The sequence below is a fragment of the Eurosta solidaginis genome, chromosome 1 (genome assembly GCF_040869045.1).
Source record: "Eurosta solidaginis isolate ZX-2024a chromosome 1, ASM4086904v1, whole genome shotgun sequence".
Taxonomy (NCBI): Eukaryota; Metazoa; Arthropoda; class Insecta; order Diptera; family Tephritidae; genus Eurosta; species Eurosta solidaginis.
The window spans coordinates 314,549,566-314,566,747 of NC_090319.1; the positions used below are offsets into that span (position 1 = coordinate 314,549,566).

The 17,182-nt window shown below is 36.8% G+C and overlaps 1 protein-coding gene across 50 annotated transcripts in view; it reads left to right on the top strand.

The window, feature by feature from the left end:
* Positions 1-17,182, top strand: part of slo (calcium-activated potassium channel slo) — a 415,764-nt gene that overhangs the window by 327,655 nt on the left and 70,927 nt on the right. For 39 of the 50 annotated variants that reach the window (XM_067761569.1, XM_067761567.1, XM_067761572.1 and 36 more), the window contains one exon: positions 801-866. The exons of the other annotated variants lie outside the window; for them this stretch is intronic. In XM_067761569.1, the coding sequence (XP_067617670.1) occupies positions 801-866 (66 nt within the window). The remainder of the gene's footprint in view (positions 1-800; positions 867-17,182) is intronic. 50 annotated transcript variants of the gene reach the window in all.

Sequence of the window (17,182 nt, forward strand, 5' to 3'; positions counted from 1 at the left end):
GAAATGAGTCAAATTAAAATTAATATTATATATGAACTGAACAAAATTAAATGAATGAATTAAATAGCAAAAACTTAAAAAATTCGCAACGCAAGCTTTTTTAAAATACTGCATACATTAAAAGCAAACCTACAAGCAAATTTAGTTAGAAAAGCTAATTATTCCAATTGATTTTAATTAAACAACAAAATTTAGTTAATTAGATTGTGCGAAGCAATACTGTTTTAAATCTTTTATTGATTTTATTTATTTTTTGCGACAATTTGCCAAACCATCGATCGACAATTTCATTTCACGCATTTTTTCCAATTTTTCGAACTTATTTATATTTGTGTTTTAAAACTAACAGCAAGCGTTTGTAAAATATGCAGCTTTTTAACTGTCTCAAAAAATTGCAGAGAAAAGATTTATAAAAAACGAATGTTGTATACTTACTTACTTGTAGCTAAGACATATGGCAGCTTTAACTTCGAGAAGAACTAAACTTTAATATGAACCTAACCGATCACTGTTAAGTTAAAGCTGCATACTCAGTGTGTGAGATTAACAGTGATTTTGATTTATTAAATACAAATACTTCATATATTCTTAATTACCTCTTTAATCAGCATTAACACTGCCATCTGTCTAGGCTATTACTCTTAAGCTCATATTCTCCATTATGTTTTTCTACTCTAATTATGTATATGTATACGTTTATATGTTTGTAAGCAATGTTAAATGCATAATAAATATATTCTAATAACACTTATAAATAATAACAATAAGAAGAAAGTTCTTAATTGAAAATTTTGTTTCAGGCCGCCAGAAAACGATGCTAACCCATATGCGGGCTATCAACTCGCTTACGAAGTTAAAAAGCTCATGTATGCGTTCATTCTAAACTACTAATAAAAACAAACTAAATTTGTGAATGCTTTAACTACTTTCAATACTAAATTTCACACAATAGTTGTTGTCTATTACTCAGTATTTTTTACATACTTATGTACATATATATTTACTCTATACTTATTTAACTTTTGAATGACTCTCGTGTTGTTGTAATGCCACATTTTTAAAAACAGAAAAACCAAATAATTTTTGTTAAATAATTTATGTACATATTTGTTGTAAATAATTGAGGCTGTAAATGTGCGTAAATTGATTTCATGAAAAACATTCTCTTTCTACAATTTGTGTGCACTTGTGAATATGCACGCTTTACAATTAATTGTAATTTTTCATCTGTGCATAAGCCATTTAAAAAACATTTGGAAAAAACAAAAACAATAAGTATACGTTCTTAAAAACAAATTCGTCATTGCAATATTTTTATCTTTCTTGATACATTTTTTATACATTAAAACATATTTTCACGTCTGTATTATACTTCATTTTCACAGACATACACATGCATACAATATTTGCTCGCTTGTATGAGTTTTTTACCTCGTTCACCCCTATTTGTATACCAGCTTTGAATGGCTTCCTCTTTGCCGTTGAATTATTATATAATAATTAAAGTGTTACAATTCAATCATTTTTATTAAGTTGATACACAATAAATATGATAACCGTAATTTCTTCGTACTTCCTTGAATGTTTATATCTACATATGGGGCTTTCCATGTTCAGAACTTCCGTTGGATTTTGTTTTAAATTTTTTTATTTAAATTTGTTAAATTTTTCTTCCACTAAAACTAGAGATATAAATGACTTTTTTTTTAATTTTATCTGCATCATTGAGCTGTTTGTCTCTCCTAATTATCCGCCATTGTGCTCACGCAATTGATTTTCGCAGCTGATTTCATGCTCTGTAGATTCGTTTCCACCTCCTCTGCTCGTAGTGTCTTATAGTTATTTTTAAGACTCGCAGCACCTTTGAGCAGTTTGTTCACTATCAGCACCGCCGTCTCTATGGCTATACCCTCGTCATTTGGCGCTACTTCCAGGTTCTCGTAGTCCCTTTCTACCTCTTCTACTTTAAGCATATTGTACTTATTTCCAAGACTGACAGCACCATTGATCTAATTGTCTTCATCCAAAACCTCAACCACTTCGAATATGCTATCGTCATTTGCCACTACTTTCAAGTTCTGGCGGTTTTTTTCTATCTCTCCTTCTTTTCATATTGGGCTATTGTCCCTAAGACACCTGTTTGTAAGGCGCAAATAAGTACTGCTAGCGCCCCAGAACATACACCTCACCTATGAGTGCAACACATTCTCCAATTCCTTATTTTTTTTGGAGGATGTAGTTCTGGCCCAAATGAAGCACCTTCCAAACCCGTATTGGTATATTCGAGTTTTGACGCGGCAGCATTTTTAACGCATTCTCCGACTTCACCACACGTGGTATTAAACCTTGGCTTTTGGTATCGTTGGTGTCAGTGCTCTATCCACCACCTTCAACCCCGCGGCTTCTTGTCTCTTGAGCAACTCTTGAGCAGCTCTCTGCAGCCATTCTCACGTCGCGTTATGGTTGCAAGTCATCAGTTTAGCCCCATTGTACAATCGGTTCATTATGCACCATTTTGATCATGATACTAATCAGTTCCCCTTCTACGGATCTCCACCTTAGGGAAGACATCGTTACCTTCCTTTAGCTTATTAGCCGTTTCGTTTCTACTCTTTATGCCACTATTTCCCTCCTCTTTCTTCATTGCAGCTTGTGTTATACTTGGCTTTTCAGTACTAAGACTTCCCTCTACGCTCTGCTTTGCAGATGAAGAGGTGTGTTTCCTCTCATTCTGGCTAGCTCGACTCCTGCTTATGGGACTAGGGGATTTGCCCTTCACCTTCCTTCTGCCTTTTAAAAGCAGGCTTGTTGCCTGTCGGGGCTTTTTCCTCCTCGATGTGCTTACGAAATTGAGGATTGCTCGTAGTAAGTTCTTTGTCAGTGAGCTGCCTTTACCATTCTTGCAATGGCTCACGGGCCCATGCTAAACGCTTGCTTTCGTGGGTGGTTTGGCCGACCACTGCACCCAACCGCTGCATAATTCTTAATGTTTCCCGGTATTGTGAGAGGGTTCTCCTAAGTTACCTGTCTCGTACCTGCCCTAACATTAATTCTTTGTCCGTGTAGGCAGACCGCTCCTTTACCAAGCCCACTGACTGCAGTCCATCACCGCTATCCGCGTCCAAGTCATCGTTGATAGTGATTTTCTCTTCCCCGGCTTGCGTCACAATCGCCTTTTCTTTCTCATCCATCCTGTGTTGAAGGAATAGAAACCGTCCGCTACAGGAGCGCTGCCCTTGCTGTAGAAAGGCCATCATTACTTCATGAGGCGGCCCCTGTGTGGCTCCGTTCAATTATAGCCGAAAATATCCCCTGGCTGCAAATTGTCCAACATGCACGGTGCGCATAACAGCCACCGCTCTCTTAAGGAAAAAAACGACGTATATGCAGGCCGCTACAGCGCTCAGCCTTATAGTCGGGCGCCATGGAGTTGGGCTAAGTCCTCACACCAACAACAAGGTGCCTGCATCACAATACTAGGCTTAGAATTTTAATTTCTTACTGTTGTATTTTTTAGATTTTTTTTAATTTGTCAAAGGTTACCAAAATTGTTAAGATAATTTTGAATAAAAAAAATCAAAATAACTTTTTGTGCAGTTTGTTATAAAGCGGCGATCGCCAAAAACTTCTTATGGAAGCGTGACCACACCTACTTTGAAAGAAAAATTGATATCCAAAAATAAAAAAAAATGGCGACGGACCTACTAAAAAGTACACTGTAAAAAAATCTAAATAGTATTTTAATTTTTAGAAATAATCAAAGTTTGTTTTATTACTTCAAAACTCAAAAAATACGGTCTGCGCATGTACGCCACAGGATTTGGCCAACAGAGAGACGAAATAATTTACGTTCTGCACATTTACGCACTCATAAAAAATACGATTAAGAAATCAACGCTTAATCAAGTTTTATTAATTATTATGATAATTTTTCACCAAGTTATAAAATTAAAATAAAAATCCCAAAATTTTCAAAAATTCATATCGCTCGTGTAGCTGGAAGGAAAAGTTTTAAGAAAATCATAGAAATATGTTCCAAATTTAGTGAAATCCACAGGTAGGATCAGTGGGCATGGAATGTCCTATACATATGTATGTTTGTTTGTTAGTGCTCGCATTTCTTTCACTTTATCTATTTATGAAAATTATTTGTGATTGCTATACTTAGTCACAGTAAATGTTTTTATTATGTCTTAATACATATACACTGCTGGTCATTTGAATAGGTTTGGAAATTTTTCCTTCTAAAAATATGTCATAAAAGGAGAAACAATCGGTTTTCAAAAAAAAATCGACTCGAGATTGAACCCACATGGAAATATTTGATTTTGACTGTTTTAAAACCCGTTTTGAAATTTTTTAATTATATTGAATTCAAAATGAGAACAGGGGACTTTTTCTGCAACTCGATTCAAAAGGAAATGCGATTTAAAAACTATCAAATTGCGTACATTATTTGCTTCGCATACGAAAGAAATTTCTTTCGAATAGAGTAACATAATTAGGCGTCAACTTTATTAGTCAACTTTTCAAATTGAGTTCGAGAAACTTTACTTCCGCTAGTTCTTAAAAAACGACTCTCTTACCATGCTGATGCCACTCCGAAAATATTTCAGATTCGCACCATATTTGCATTTCTTTTTTATTGAAATATTGGAGAAATTACTGCCACCGATTTGGGACCATTTCGGAATTGTATCAGGACTACTTGGGGTCTTTTCCGAGAAAAATTTAGTGAGGTTTCGGATCTTTTTCAATAGTTTAGAAACCCTTTTGGCATAATTTCGGCATTGGGTTCGGTAGCATTTTCTGGCCATTTCAAGGCTGTTTTGGGTCTGATTCAGAAAAATTTCGGAATTGTCTTCGCGATAAATACGAGACTATTTCCCCACCATATCGGGACTATTTTACGTATTATGTCGGGAGTAATACTTGTTTCCTTACCGGCTGAAAGATTTGTATTTGCAGTTGATGCGCAACATTCTTAGCTGTCTTATTTAAGTGTGGCTGTCGAAAAAGGGTACAACCAATTTGAAATTTTCGAAGATACAAATTTAAATTAATTAAAAATATATGTTGTTATGTTTTTTATCCATCTACAGACAGCTGATTTATTTTTTTATAAATTAGCTTTTTAACAGCTCGTTTAAAAAATGTAATTATTTTTGTCCGAGAAGATTCGAATTTTCTATTGATATCATGAGTGAATGTACATAAAACCAAATAACTCAATATAAAATAATTATAGTAAGTCCAAAATATTAAGTGCTGGTTTAATAAAAAAATATTTTATATTTCACATTTAAAACTACAGAAATTTTTGAACCTATTCCAGTGAGCGTGAGTGTATATGATATATAAATAGTTTGTATATAGTTAAGTATTGACATCAAATCATCAGACAGTATAAACCTCATTATGCATAATCGAAGAAACAGTTAATATTATATGCACTCTTCATATGAATATACATAATGCAGTTAGCTCATAAGTCATGACTCTAAAATAACGCATAATCGCACTCATTACATCATTCTGACAATTAACAATTTCCTTAACGTATACATAGAGACATTAGAGGTGACACAGGGGCAAGAAAATTCATTGACTTACAATTATTGTGTGCTTTTGTAGTGTTATTGTAGCTTGTTGTATGGTTAAGAAGCAAATTATGAGAGTTTCATGCAACTGCATTCAGAATCTTTGTTTCTGGCCAAATTCAAAGGTTAGATATTCGATTCTCAAACTCTTTGGATAATACACTGCTTAGTTGATGTACAGCAGCGAACAGAATAATAGTAGTGGTAATCTTAATTTTTTATTTTCGACTCTCTCATAGAGCTTCTGTGAATTTTGTGAGTGAAACTATGCAAACCTGTCTCAAAAACGTTTTCGAAAAAAATTGGAGTAAATTGTACGAAATTTTCGAAGTTTTTAATTTTATTTGAATTTCCCTAGATATTTTGAGTATGCAGTCTTGAAGCCCAATATAGTTTGGCTTATTTTTTTTTTTTTTTTTTTGTTGATTTTCTGACAAGGTGGATTAATGATGTATATTGGAACGATTGTCCGTCATCCCTTGTCAAATTTGGTTTGGAGACAAACCAGTTTCGGCGTTGCGTCATCATGAGTGTCGATTTTCGTTCTGATCTGTTGTTGTCGTTTGTCCTGTATTTATAGTTCGTAGGTGCATGAGCAGTTATTGATGCTTTTGTATATTTAGTTATGCGTATGTGCTGTGTGGTCATTCAGAACCGAGGGTGGTGAGGGTGATCGATTTGTGTGGCTGACTGAAGCAGGTAAAAATCCGTAATTTTAGTCGTTTGGCCTTCTTTGTAGGTTTGTTGTTTTGGTGCGTTAATATTTTTGTGTTTATTTGTTGTTGCGTGTTTGTCTGTTGTACCTGTGTGATTACTTTGTTTCTTGTAGACAAGTTTTAAAGGCTCGAATATTGTGTCAGAAATTGTGTTTATCTGTTCGTCTATTATTCTACCGTCGAATGTTTTCTGTTTGTAGATTTCCATTTTTCGAGTAAGTTGAGACGTCGGCCTTTTGCTTGTGTGTGAAGGACCCTCACTGTTTTATTAATGTTTGCTGGGGAACATTCATTTTCGACCATGTGATTCGCGAAGTTAGACTCTGGTATAATGTTTGGATTCCGTGTTGTTTTGTTGTAATCTCTAATGTGTTCTCTGAACCTCGTTCTAATTTGCCGTCCTGTTTGTCCTATGTAACTATGTTGGCATCCGCAGGTAAGCTTGTATACGCCGTGGCTGCTAAACGGATCCTCTGAGTTAGTGTTAGTTCATAGTTTTCGCCCTAGATTGTTCGATGTTTTGAACGCTGTGTTAATGTTGTATTTCCAATATACACCAAGATATTTTAATATATTACATTTTCTCCGAAAGGTGTTTCTGATTTTCTTACATATACATACATAAAAATGCTCCCAGTGCTTAAAAAATTAATTTCGTAAAATTTTTCACAATTTTCGATTTTTTTCGAAAACGTTTTTTATATTGGTTTGCATATTTTCGAAGAATTTAATTGGCGAAACTTGATTAAATTTTCCACTGCTATTTTTCTGTTCGCTGCTGTACATCATTATGTGATAACCAAAAATTGCACCGAAAATGGCACAACGCAGAAACCGGGTTATTTCCAACACAATTTTGATAAGACATTAACTACACATACTGACGGAAAATCGGCACAACGAAAGGAAACATTAGGTTATTTTCACAGTAAAGCTAATATAACTGCATTCGAACCATTCTATGTCATCGATGCATTGTGTCAATATGCATATCAGCAATCATTTCATTCAAAAGTGATATAAAACTCTTTATTCAATCTCTTTTTCTGTGTACAAGTGTTTGTAAATTTTGAATACCTTGAACTTTAGCGCTTTTTCGATCTACTCATTAGCTTCATTTTCATTTGCTTCATATCCTACTTTTACTGTGTTGAGCCAGGTTTCCGAACATTAGAACAGGATCGCAAAGTTTTAAATTGATTTTAAAATCGCAGTCTCATATTTTAATTCATAATTTAGAAATCAAAAAAAAATTCCATCTGATTGCCCAAATGACAGTCGGTAGAGAAATTTTCACACTAAAAAATTTGTTAAAAATTAACGGTAATTTTGAAATATCTATAGCTTATAACTTAGTGAGACTAAAATTGATTGGTCTACAAAACTGAATACTTTAAAAAATTCGGAGAGGAATTTGATTGGCGAAATTTGATAAAAGTTGTCACTGCTCTTTTTCTGTTCGCTGCTGTAACTATCCAAAGTGGAATATTAGGGTAAAGGCAAATACTTTGAAGCACGTCTGACTTTGGTCTTTGCGCACTAATTTGAAACGGGAAGGAAATAATGGTATATTAAACATTTCCACTTAGCCTAATAAAGTTGGATAGTTATCGCTAAGTTTTTGGCCTGCTATATCCCCTTATCCCGTTTGACCGTTTTTCAGGTTAAAAAATAAAGTTTTGTTGCTTACCTAAGGCCATTTTGGGTGTGCATTCGACATTTGAGATCATTTGACTATTTTTTAGCAAAAAATTTTAATATCGAACTCCTTGCTATGTCCTCGAGAAACATGAGCTATATATGACTACTTAGGATAGAGCAGTTGAGCGACGATTATCAGAGATCTCATTTTTTTTTTATACACTTTTTAACCCAATATTCGAAATCTGTGCATGCAAAATAAATGTAAATAAAAAGTATATGCAATTTTTGAGTCGCATCAAGTTCGGTTATTTGAGGCAAAAAACAAAGTTACCGCTCTACTTCTTTAGGGAGTCTAAAGTGTTTGAAAGAACATAAAACAATTACATTGTACCTTACATTTGGCAGTTTAGTTTAAATTATGATTTTATCTGAAATTTGAAAACGGTAGAAAACTCACTGAACAAACAAATTTTTGGCACATGTGCCTCCAAAATAGTCAAGGGTACCGCTTAAATAGAGTATAATTGACAAAATGGGATATCCCATAAAATGTAAAAGCAAAACTAAGTGCGACTTTCTCCTAGAATAAACAGCTATCTCCGCAGTCTTTTTAGTTTCCTCAACTCCACGGTCACTCAGTTTACGATGTGGAAGTAACAGATGACGCAAATATTGAACGTTCACGTCGATGGTGTTACGCTACCCAATTCGTTTGTCGGCAGCACTTGGGAAAAATATAAAAATAACGTCTCTGACCACTTACAAAGCATTTGGCCGACTGTTTATGTGGTGCGCGTCACCAACCTGGTCAACTGGTCTTAAAAACCCCCACCGGAAGGAAAAGGTTGTAGACCTGTTAATATGCTGCACTCAGAACTGTCGCGGTATATCTTCTTATGACCTCTGGACCTCACCTGCACAGTGAGGCAAAAGAGCTCCACATTAAAGAGCATAACTAAATGCTGAATAGACAGTTTTTGCTAAGTAAATTGTCACAAACCGGGACACCCTAGCAGAAAACTGCGCTTGATCTAGCACCGCCTCAAAAAGGGATGAGAAAACATCTTCGTAAACACTATGGTGATAGCCGGGACATGCTTACGCAGCCGTTTGATCCAGATAAGCATAAATAAGTCCTAAACAAAATCGACACTGAATCGGTAAACACCTTTGTAAAATCGCATCTGATGAACCCCGTTATCCACATACACACCCTTACACTTGCAGAAGAACAAAGAAGACTACCGAGGGAGACACGATTCACCGTGGCCCAACTTCGTTCTGGAATATTCAAATGCTGCAAATTTGATTTTAAAATAGCAACATTGCACCTTAAGATACTTCAATAAGGTTTCGAGAAACATTAGTCAGAACCATGATGCAAATAAAATAATTAAAAAAATTTAAAGTTAAACGGTTTTATTGAAAACAATACTTACATGAAGTAATAATAATACTAAAAACTAGAAAATAATTAGGTAGGTCCTAGGTACTAGTCATCACACTCCTTATCAATCTAGGGCGTTGATCAGAGAAATAAAAGCGTTGGGCGCATGAAATTTCCAAAAATGTGAGGCGTAGCAAAACCTGATTAAGGTTCAGTTGGTCTTATATATGACTATCAATAGAAATTTGACGCGTCCAACGCTTTTATTTAATTGTCTGAGCAATGCCCTAGATTGATGAGGAGTGTGACGACTAGTACCTAGGACCTACCTAATTATTTTCTAGCTCTTAGTATTATTATTACTTCATGTGAGTATTGTTTTCAACTGTTCAACCGTTTAACTTAAAAACTTTTTTTAATTATTTTATTTTCAAGTTTTTAGTCTTTATTTAATTGCCTATTATTTCTATTTCAATCTAAGTCCTCAATCCATAATCCTTCCAAATTCTTTACTCGACTCTGCGCCAAATATTCCAAATATGAGCCAAATCTGACCACAAATACGATTTTTGTGAATATCTCGATCCTTGTGCCACCTAGCGGCGATTTTTTCCATAGGTCGCTTTCTATTCTTGTATGTATTATGTGTTCCAAGTATGAGCCAAATCGGACCACAAATACGATTTTTGTGAATATCTCGATCCTTGCGCCACCTAGCGGCGATTTTTTTCATAGGTCGCTTTCTATTCTTGTATGTATTATGTGTTCCAAATATGAGCCAAATCGGACCACAAATACGGTTTTTGGAATATCTCGATCCTTGCGCCACCTAGCGGCGATTTTTTTCATAAGTCGCTTTCTATTCTTGTATGTATTAGGTGTTCTAAATATGAGCCAAATCGGACCACAAATAAGATTTTTGTTAATATCTCGATCCTTGCGCCACCTATCGGCGATTTTTTTTCATAGGTCGCTTTCTATTCTTTTATGTATTATGTGTTCCAAATATGAGCCAAATCGGACCAAAAATACGATTTTTGTGAATATCTCGATCCTTGCGCCACCTAGCAGCAATTTTTTTTCTTATTATTGTATTGTCATCGGGTTCTGAACTATATTCCAAGTTTCAAGCTTGTAACTTATCGGGAAGTTACTTAAATTTCAATTACAAAATTCGTGCCATCCGTCAAGTCAAGCTAAATAAAACCGTTTAAAAATAAGGTTAGGTTGAACTGGCCTGTCCATGAGGACCTCACATAGACTGAATGAGTCCGTAGTGTTACCAGAAGTTTGTTTTAACGACCAAACTGAAAAACCCGATCAAAAACCAGGATCTATGTTATAAAATAACTCCGTCCTCTTGGCAAATAATATAGGCTTCCTAGGATTTAAGCCACTTGCTGCTTCTAGATCTGACAGCTGTATCACTCCTAATAGCTGGAGTCTTAGCCTAATCTTCCACACTTTACAGCCCCGCGCTTCAACCCACGCCTTTCCCGCTTGGTCGATCATCTGCACCTCTCGCCTTCCCTTAATCTCGCCCAGTTTAATTGGGACGTCTACGGAGCAAGCTTCGAGGGATGCGCCCTTTTTAGGTAGTTCGTCCGCTTTTTCATTCCCATCTATTCCCATATGCCCTGGGACCCAATATAGATGTATGCTTCTCCCTGTCCCGATTCTCTCCAGAGACTGCTTACACCCTAACACGCATTTAGATGCTGTGCTATGCGAGATTATTGCCTTAATTGCTGCTTGACTGTCAATATAAAAGCTAACACGGTTGCAGTCTAAGCTTTTCTCTTCCAGGGTTTCTACTGCTTTGGTTACGGCTAATATTTCCGCTTGGAAAACGCTGCAGTAATCCGGCAGCCTGTAGGATCTGCTTATTTCCGGATCAGCACAGTATACCGCAGACCCTACTCATTCCACTACTTTGGAACCATCTGTGTACACATGTATCGCCTCGTCCGCCATTTGCGCACCCTTGCGCCAACCGTCCACCTCTATTGTGGCCTTAAGATTTCCCTCGAAGCGCAGATAGGGAATCAGATAGTCTGTTTGTCTTGTGATTGATGACGCTATAGTACTATAGCCATCTGGTCGGCGCTCAAACTGCCCCGAGGCACCGAGCCTGGTTGCGGTTGTTAATGCTTTGTTCTTTGCTACCAGGTCTACAGGTGGAATGTGCAGAATGGCATACAGTGCAGCCGTCGGGGTTGTTTTCAGGGCTCCCGTAATGCTAAGCATCGATAGTCTGCATACCCCCTCTAAATTTTTGAGGTATGTTGTTTTTTGTGTGGCTTTCCACCAAACAAGAACTCCATAGTATAGAATAGGCTTACAATCGCTGTAAAAAGCCAATGAGAAAGAGAGGCGATAGGCGCCACGTACACCCCAGCATTCTTTTACATTCATAGAGTGCCGTTGAGGCCTTCTTGACCCTCTCCCCAACGTTGAGCTTCCATGACAGCTTACTGTCTAGGATGATTCCTAGATATTTTGTGCAAGGTAAGATCACCTCTGTAAGATCACCCCTCCTAACTTAGGCCTGGTCCAATTTGGGACCTTGTACCTCTTTGTAAACGAGACCATATCCGTCTTCTCCGCATTGACTTTCAACCCGACATTGGATGCCCAGGTATGAATATCCCGAAGTGCCCGATCCATCAAAGAACTAATCGTTGGAACTTTCCACTTATGACAATGTCATATGCGTAAGCCGTAAGTTTTACGGGGCCCTCACAGAATCGCCTGAGCAGTTGGTTGATGACCAGCGTCCACAGCAGAGGTGATAGCACCCCTCCCTGCGGCGTGCCCCTATCCACTGATTTCGTGGCCTCGTACAATCCCCATTGTGATGTAATCTTTCTGCAATTTAACATGCAGCCGATCCATCTGCTTAATGATGGATGTACTTTAATGTAATTAAGACCATCCATAATCGCCCATTTAGAAACATTATTGAAAGCCCCGGCAATGTCCAAGAAGACTCCTAGAGCATATTTCTTATATTCCAGGGATTTCTCTATGCTTATTACCACCCTATACAATGCGGTGTCTACCGACTTGCTTTTGGTGTACGCATGCTGTGTTGTGGAGAGCAGCTTTTCATTCACGTTGGACTTTATGTACACATCTATTAGCCTCTCAAAGGTCTTGAGTAGAAATGATGTTAAGCTAATGGGTCTATAGTCTTTGGGATACACGTGACCGATCTTCCCCGCCTTTGGTAGGAAAGCTACACTAGCAGTTCTCCAAGAGTGCGGTACATGATTCAGTCTTATGCACCCATAGAATATTATTTTAAGCCATTCCACGACCGCCATACTTGAAACTTGTAGCATGGCCGGGAATATACCGTCTGATCCCGGCGATTTAAACTTAGAAAACGTTTTCACTGCCCATTCTATCTTGGTATCGGTCACCAAGCCCGGCACTACTAGCTCCGTTATCGAAGTGTGAGTGATGTCTGCTGGCTCTTCTAAACCGTCTCCCGGTGGGAAATGTGTGTCGAGAAGCACCTCAAGGGATTCCTTACTATTACGTGACCGTTCCCCGTTCTCTTTCTTTATTAGTCCCTGGACTATGTTTCCCTTTGCTAAGACTTTTTTCAACCGTGCTGTTTCGCTGGAGCACTCTATGTCCGTACAGAAACTTTTCCATGGGTTTAAAAATAAGGTAGTTACACTCAAGTTTTTTTGACGTATTTGGGCTTTTTTGAAGTTTCATAGTTGTTGTTGTTTTTCCAGAAGCGTTGCCATGCCGTTACTGTTTAAGGCGAAATTGTGGTTTTTTGGAAATGGAAATGTCCTTTAGGATGAAAACGCAGTGGTCATTTGAGACAATAATAATATGCTTTAGCACGATTTATGTGCATATATATCGATTGTGGATCCGGTAAAACATGCAATTTGATTGAAAAATAGTGGATAACGACTCATACATTGGTTAATGACTCATATCTTTATGGCAGCTTGACCCCTAGACAGAATAAAAAATACACGAAAAATCCTGTTGTTCTAGCATGGCCCTATTATCATGCCCCTACAGTGGATATTTCTCACGGCATGTTGAGAAAATGTGTACCTCCAAAGTCTGCACATCTATGTCAATGCTAAAAGGCACAGAATGCGTATAGGCGCGGCTGCTCCAAGGTGACCCCTGGTACAACGGGCAAAAACACTCTCATAGCTAGTGGCTAACCTGCAGAGCTACAGGGTATTATTCTCCCTCCTAAAGCGCAACGCTTGAATTATACAATAGATAAAAAAATAAAAAATGAGGACTTGTAGCCAATTTATCAAGAAATTGCAGTGTCGGTCCTCCTTTGAGCAAGCAATTGACAAACGTGTATGTTTTGTCAACATGTTCTGAGCAAGCGTACGGACATTTAAGAAGGCTATTATCCCTTGCTTTGCATACTTCGATCCATGTTTCTTCCACCAAAACAATTTCCGGGGCGCGAAAAACTTATTAAAAGCCTTCTTTTCTAGGCTGATATTTCGTATTAAAATATTTCCAAGGCATGGTGCTAATTTTTTTTTTTTCTTTTTTTATTTAAAATAACAATGAAAATAATTTAATAGTATTTGTTAATATGAAATCCATGAAAGTTAGAAAAATTCGTAACATTTTCAATCTAGTAGCTTGTTTTCGGTGAAATTGTCATTGTCCCCACAAAAGTCAAGTGGCTAACGTCACTCTAAATGGAACTACCTCCATTTTTGGTATCATGGTCAGAACGCTTTTTTCAGAAAGCTAAAATTCAGAAGTCAAATTTCAAAAATCAAATTTCAGAAAGTAATCAGACATCAAAAAATTTTATGTTTTTTTTTTTTACTTCTAAATTGTTTTTAACTTGGAACAAGGCAACGTCTAAAAATGTGAGGCGTAGCAGTACAGCAGTTTCCAAATACAATGATATTAGATCATTTGCACAAAATCCCAAACTACCCTAATATTTTTCTGTCGTCTGATTACTTTCTGAAATTTGACCTCTAAGTTTTGACCTCTGAATTTTGTCTTTCTAAAAAAGGTTTTGACGAATGTTTTCTCAACAAATGTGTCTCTGAATTTTTGTTTTCTGAATTTATGTGGGGCACCATATACAACTTCAAATGCTTCTTATAATAATTCCAATCCTAAACTAAATTTTTACTATTACTTCTTCTTGCAGTATGATATGATATGAAATATGGATTAAGGCACCGTTTTTCTCATAATACCAGTCAAATAGCACGCCAATATTTTGCTCACTTTCCCTATTTGACTTCTTTTATTCATTTTCTCTTAATACTTTTAATTATTACATATGAAAAAATGATTTTGCAGCTACCAATATTTTCGATTAACTTTCTCCCTAACATGTCCTACGAAAAATCGATAAGCGTGACAACATCGGATTTCAGTGTTTCTTAAATTGTTCTCTAATCGAATTATAACCAAGTACTCTGACCTAGTTTTCAATAAGAGATGCACTAAGGAACAAAATTGGAATTCTAATGTAAAATCACAATATTTCTCTAAATTCAGATACTATATTCGCTGGGAAGGTGGTAGCGTACGTTGTTGCAATAGTTTGGCAAACACTCCGAGAGTATTTCTGTCGGCATTAAACACGTAGCTCCTGTCCCACCGATTTGTAGGAAAAACTAAAAAGAGGCACAACGTAAATTGGAAGCGAAGTTTAGGCTTACATCTCCTCGGAGGTAAATCACGCCAAGTATTTTTTTTTTTTAAAGCGACTCCGCTTTCTGAGGGTTTTCAAAACAGTTTGATCAGTGCGACATCCAACGCCTCTTTTTGCCAAAGTTAAATCATATTTTGGTAATATATCAGCTGCTTAAAACCCTGCAAAACTTTCCATATTAATAACGCCCAATTCGTAAATATATACTTTTGCACTTAACCATAGATACGTATATGTATACTGCCATCGGTTATTGGTGCCTTAACCTAAAATATGTGATAACTTCATGAAATAGAAAATGTAAGAAATTTCCAAACGAAAAATATAATCTCCAACATGTGAACAAATTCGCCAGCGCAAAAATTTATAGATTACGGCTATGGGGGAATAGCAAAACCTAATCGGTTGGCTATGGTATCGTTATGACTAAGGCGTTATTCTATTGGTTGGATCAGCTGTTTTACATGGAGTTTGGCATGGTCTCAAAGTAGTTGTCCCACAACATTCTTTTTATCTCATGATCTCTTCATACATGAGGGAACTTTACAGTCGTGATCAAACTTTGGTCTCACAATTTAAGGCATTTCCATACATACCACTTTCATTGCATACAATCAAAAATTTTTATTTAGTCGCAATCACAACAATTTATTTGTACATTATATATAAAAAAAAATATCGCCAGTTCGACTGCTGAGTGGAATGTCACTATATCTCAACTGCTGTTTCGAAAAAGACCTATCTCAAAATGTTTCTGTCAAGTAAGGATCACATTCCACTCAACAGTGAATTTATAACAACGCCCTTCATTCTATATTGGATTTTAAAAATTTTAAAACTTTTTTATTTGTTACATTTGTAAATAAATTCACAACATTGTGTGCATCACAACCACTGTGTGCCACCGCACAAAGTTTGTTGTCCACAATTGCCCCTGCTCCAGAATCTCCAAAACCCATATTGCTTTTACTACCTTCAGCACAAATGATTGTGCTTGGTAAAATCATTAATATATAATATTTCTGGCATTGTTTCCTTTTTATTATGGGCATTGTAGTAGTTTTGAGAATAGTATAAGGATCCATTCCCTGTAAAGTTACCGCACCCCATCCACTAACTTGCATATCCATGCCCGGTGCCAATACGGAGCCGCAAAGGTTTACTGACGCTACTTTCTCACTCTCTTCAAAACAGCTAACCACTTTAACGACAGCTATATCCATCAATAGTGATCCGTGTTTAAAAGCACGAGGATGAATTATACTCTGCGCTTTGCGTTGATGTCCTCCTCCTGTTTCCATTTCACGTAAATCGACAGTGCCAGCTAGGACAACGAGATCGCTCGGTTGTACCCCGAATACGCAATGCCCATTTGTAACCACCGATATCATAGAGACTAACGTACCAAGACAGCGATACTTGTTAGAAATAAATATTGATACCACAAATCGTCTGTCCTGTATTCTGACACCTACACCATTTACAATGCGCAACTGCGCATTCGTAAAGGATAAATGGCAGCTTAGAACGACAAACAGGAGCACCAAATATATGCGCGAATTCATTTTAGTTTAAGAACTACACAACTTTTTAAGAATTAAGTACACCGATATCAATTTTGTGGCCGCTATTTATACCTAATTGAGTCATGTGAATAAAAAATAGGCAAAAACGTTTCAGTCAAAATTCCAGGAATTTTAGTAAACAACAATGCATCTTAATTAAAGTCAAGGCTATATAATAAAAACCCTTGTTTGTTTTCACTCGGTCCATTATTAACAAAATAAATAAATGCAAGGCGCGATAACCTCCGAAGAGATTTTAGGCCGAGCTTATCTTCCAATTTGCGTCGTGCTTTTTTAATTTTTCGTACAAATTGGACTGACGACACCTACATGTTTTAACGCCGACCCCGAACGGCTTCTGCAAGGCAGCTGTGTTTTCACTGAGTACTCTTCATGCCAGAAAACACTCGGAGTGTATGCGACTCCGATTAGAAAAATTTGTTCTGATTGACGAAACTGTTTTCTTCATTTTTGATATTACCCTGCCCGGGAAATGAACCCAGGACCCTCTGTGTGGTAGGCGGAGCATGCTACCACAACACCACGGCGGCCGCCTCGATCAATTAGAGCTTGTGTAAATT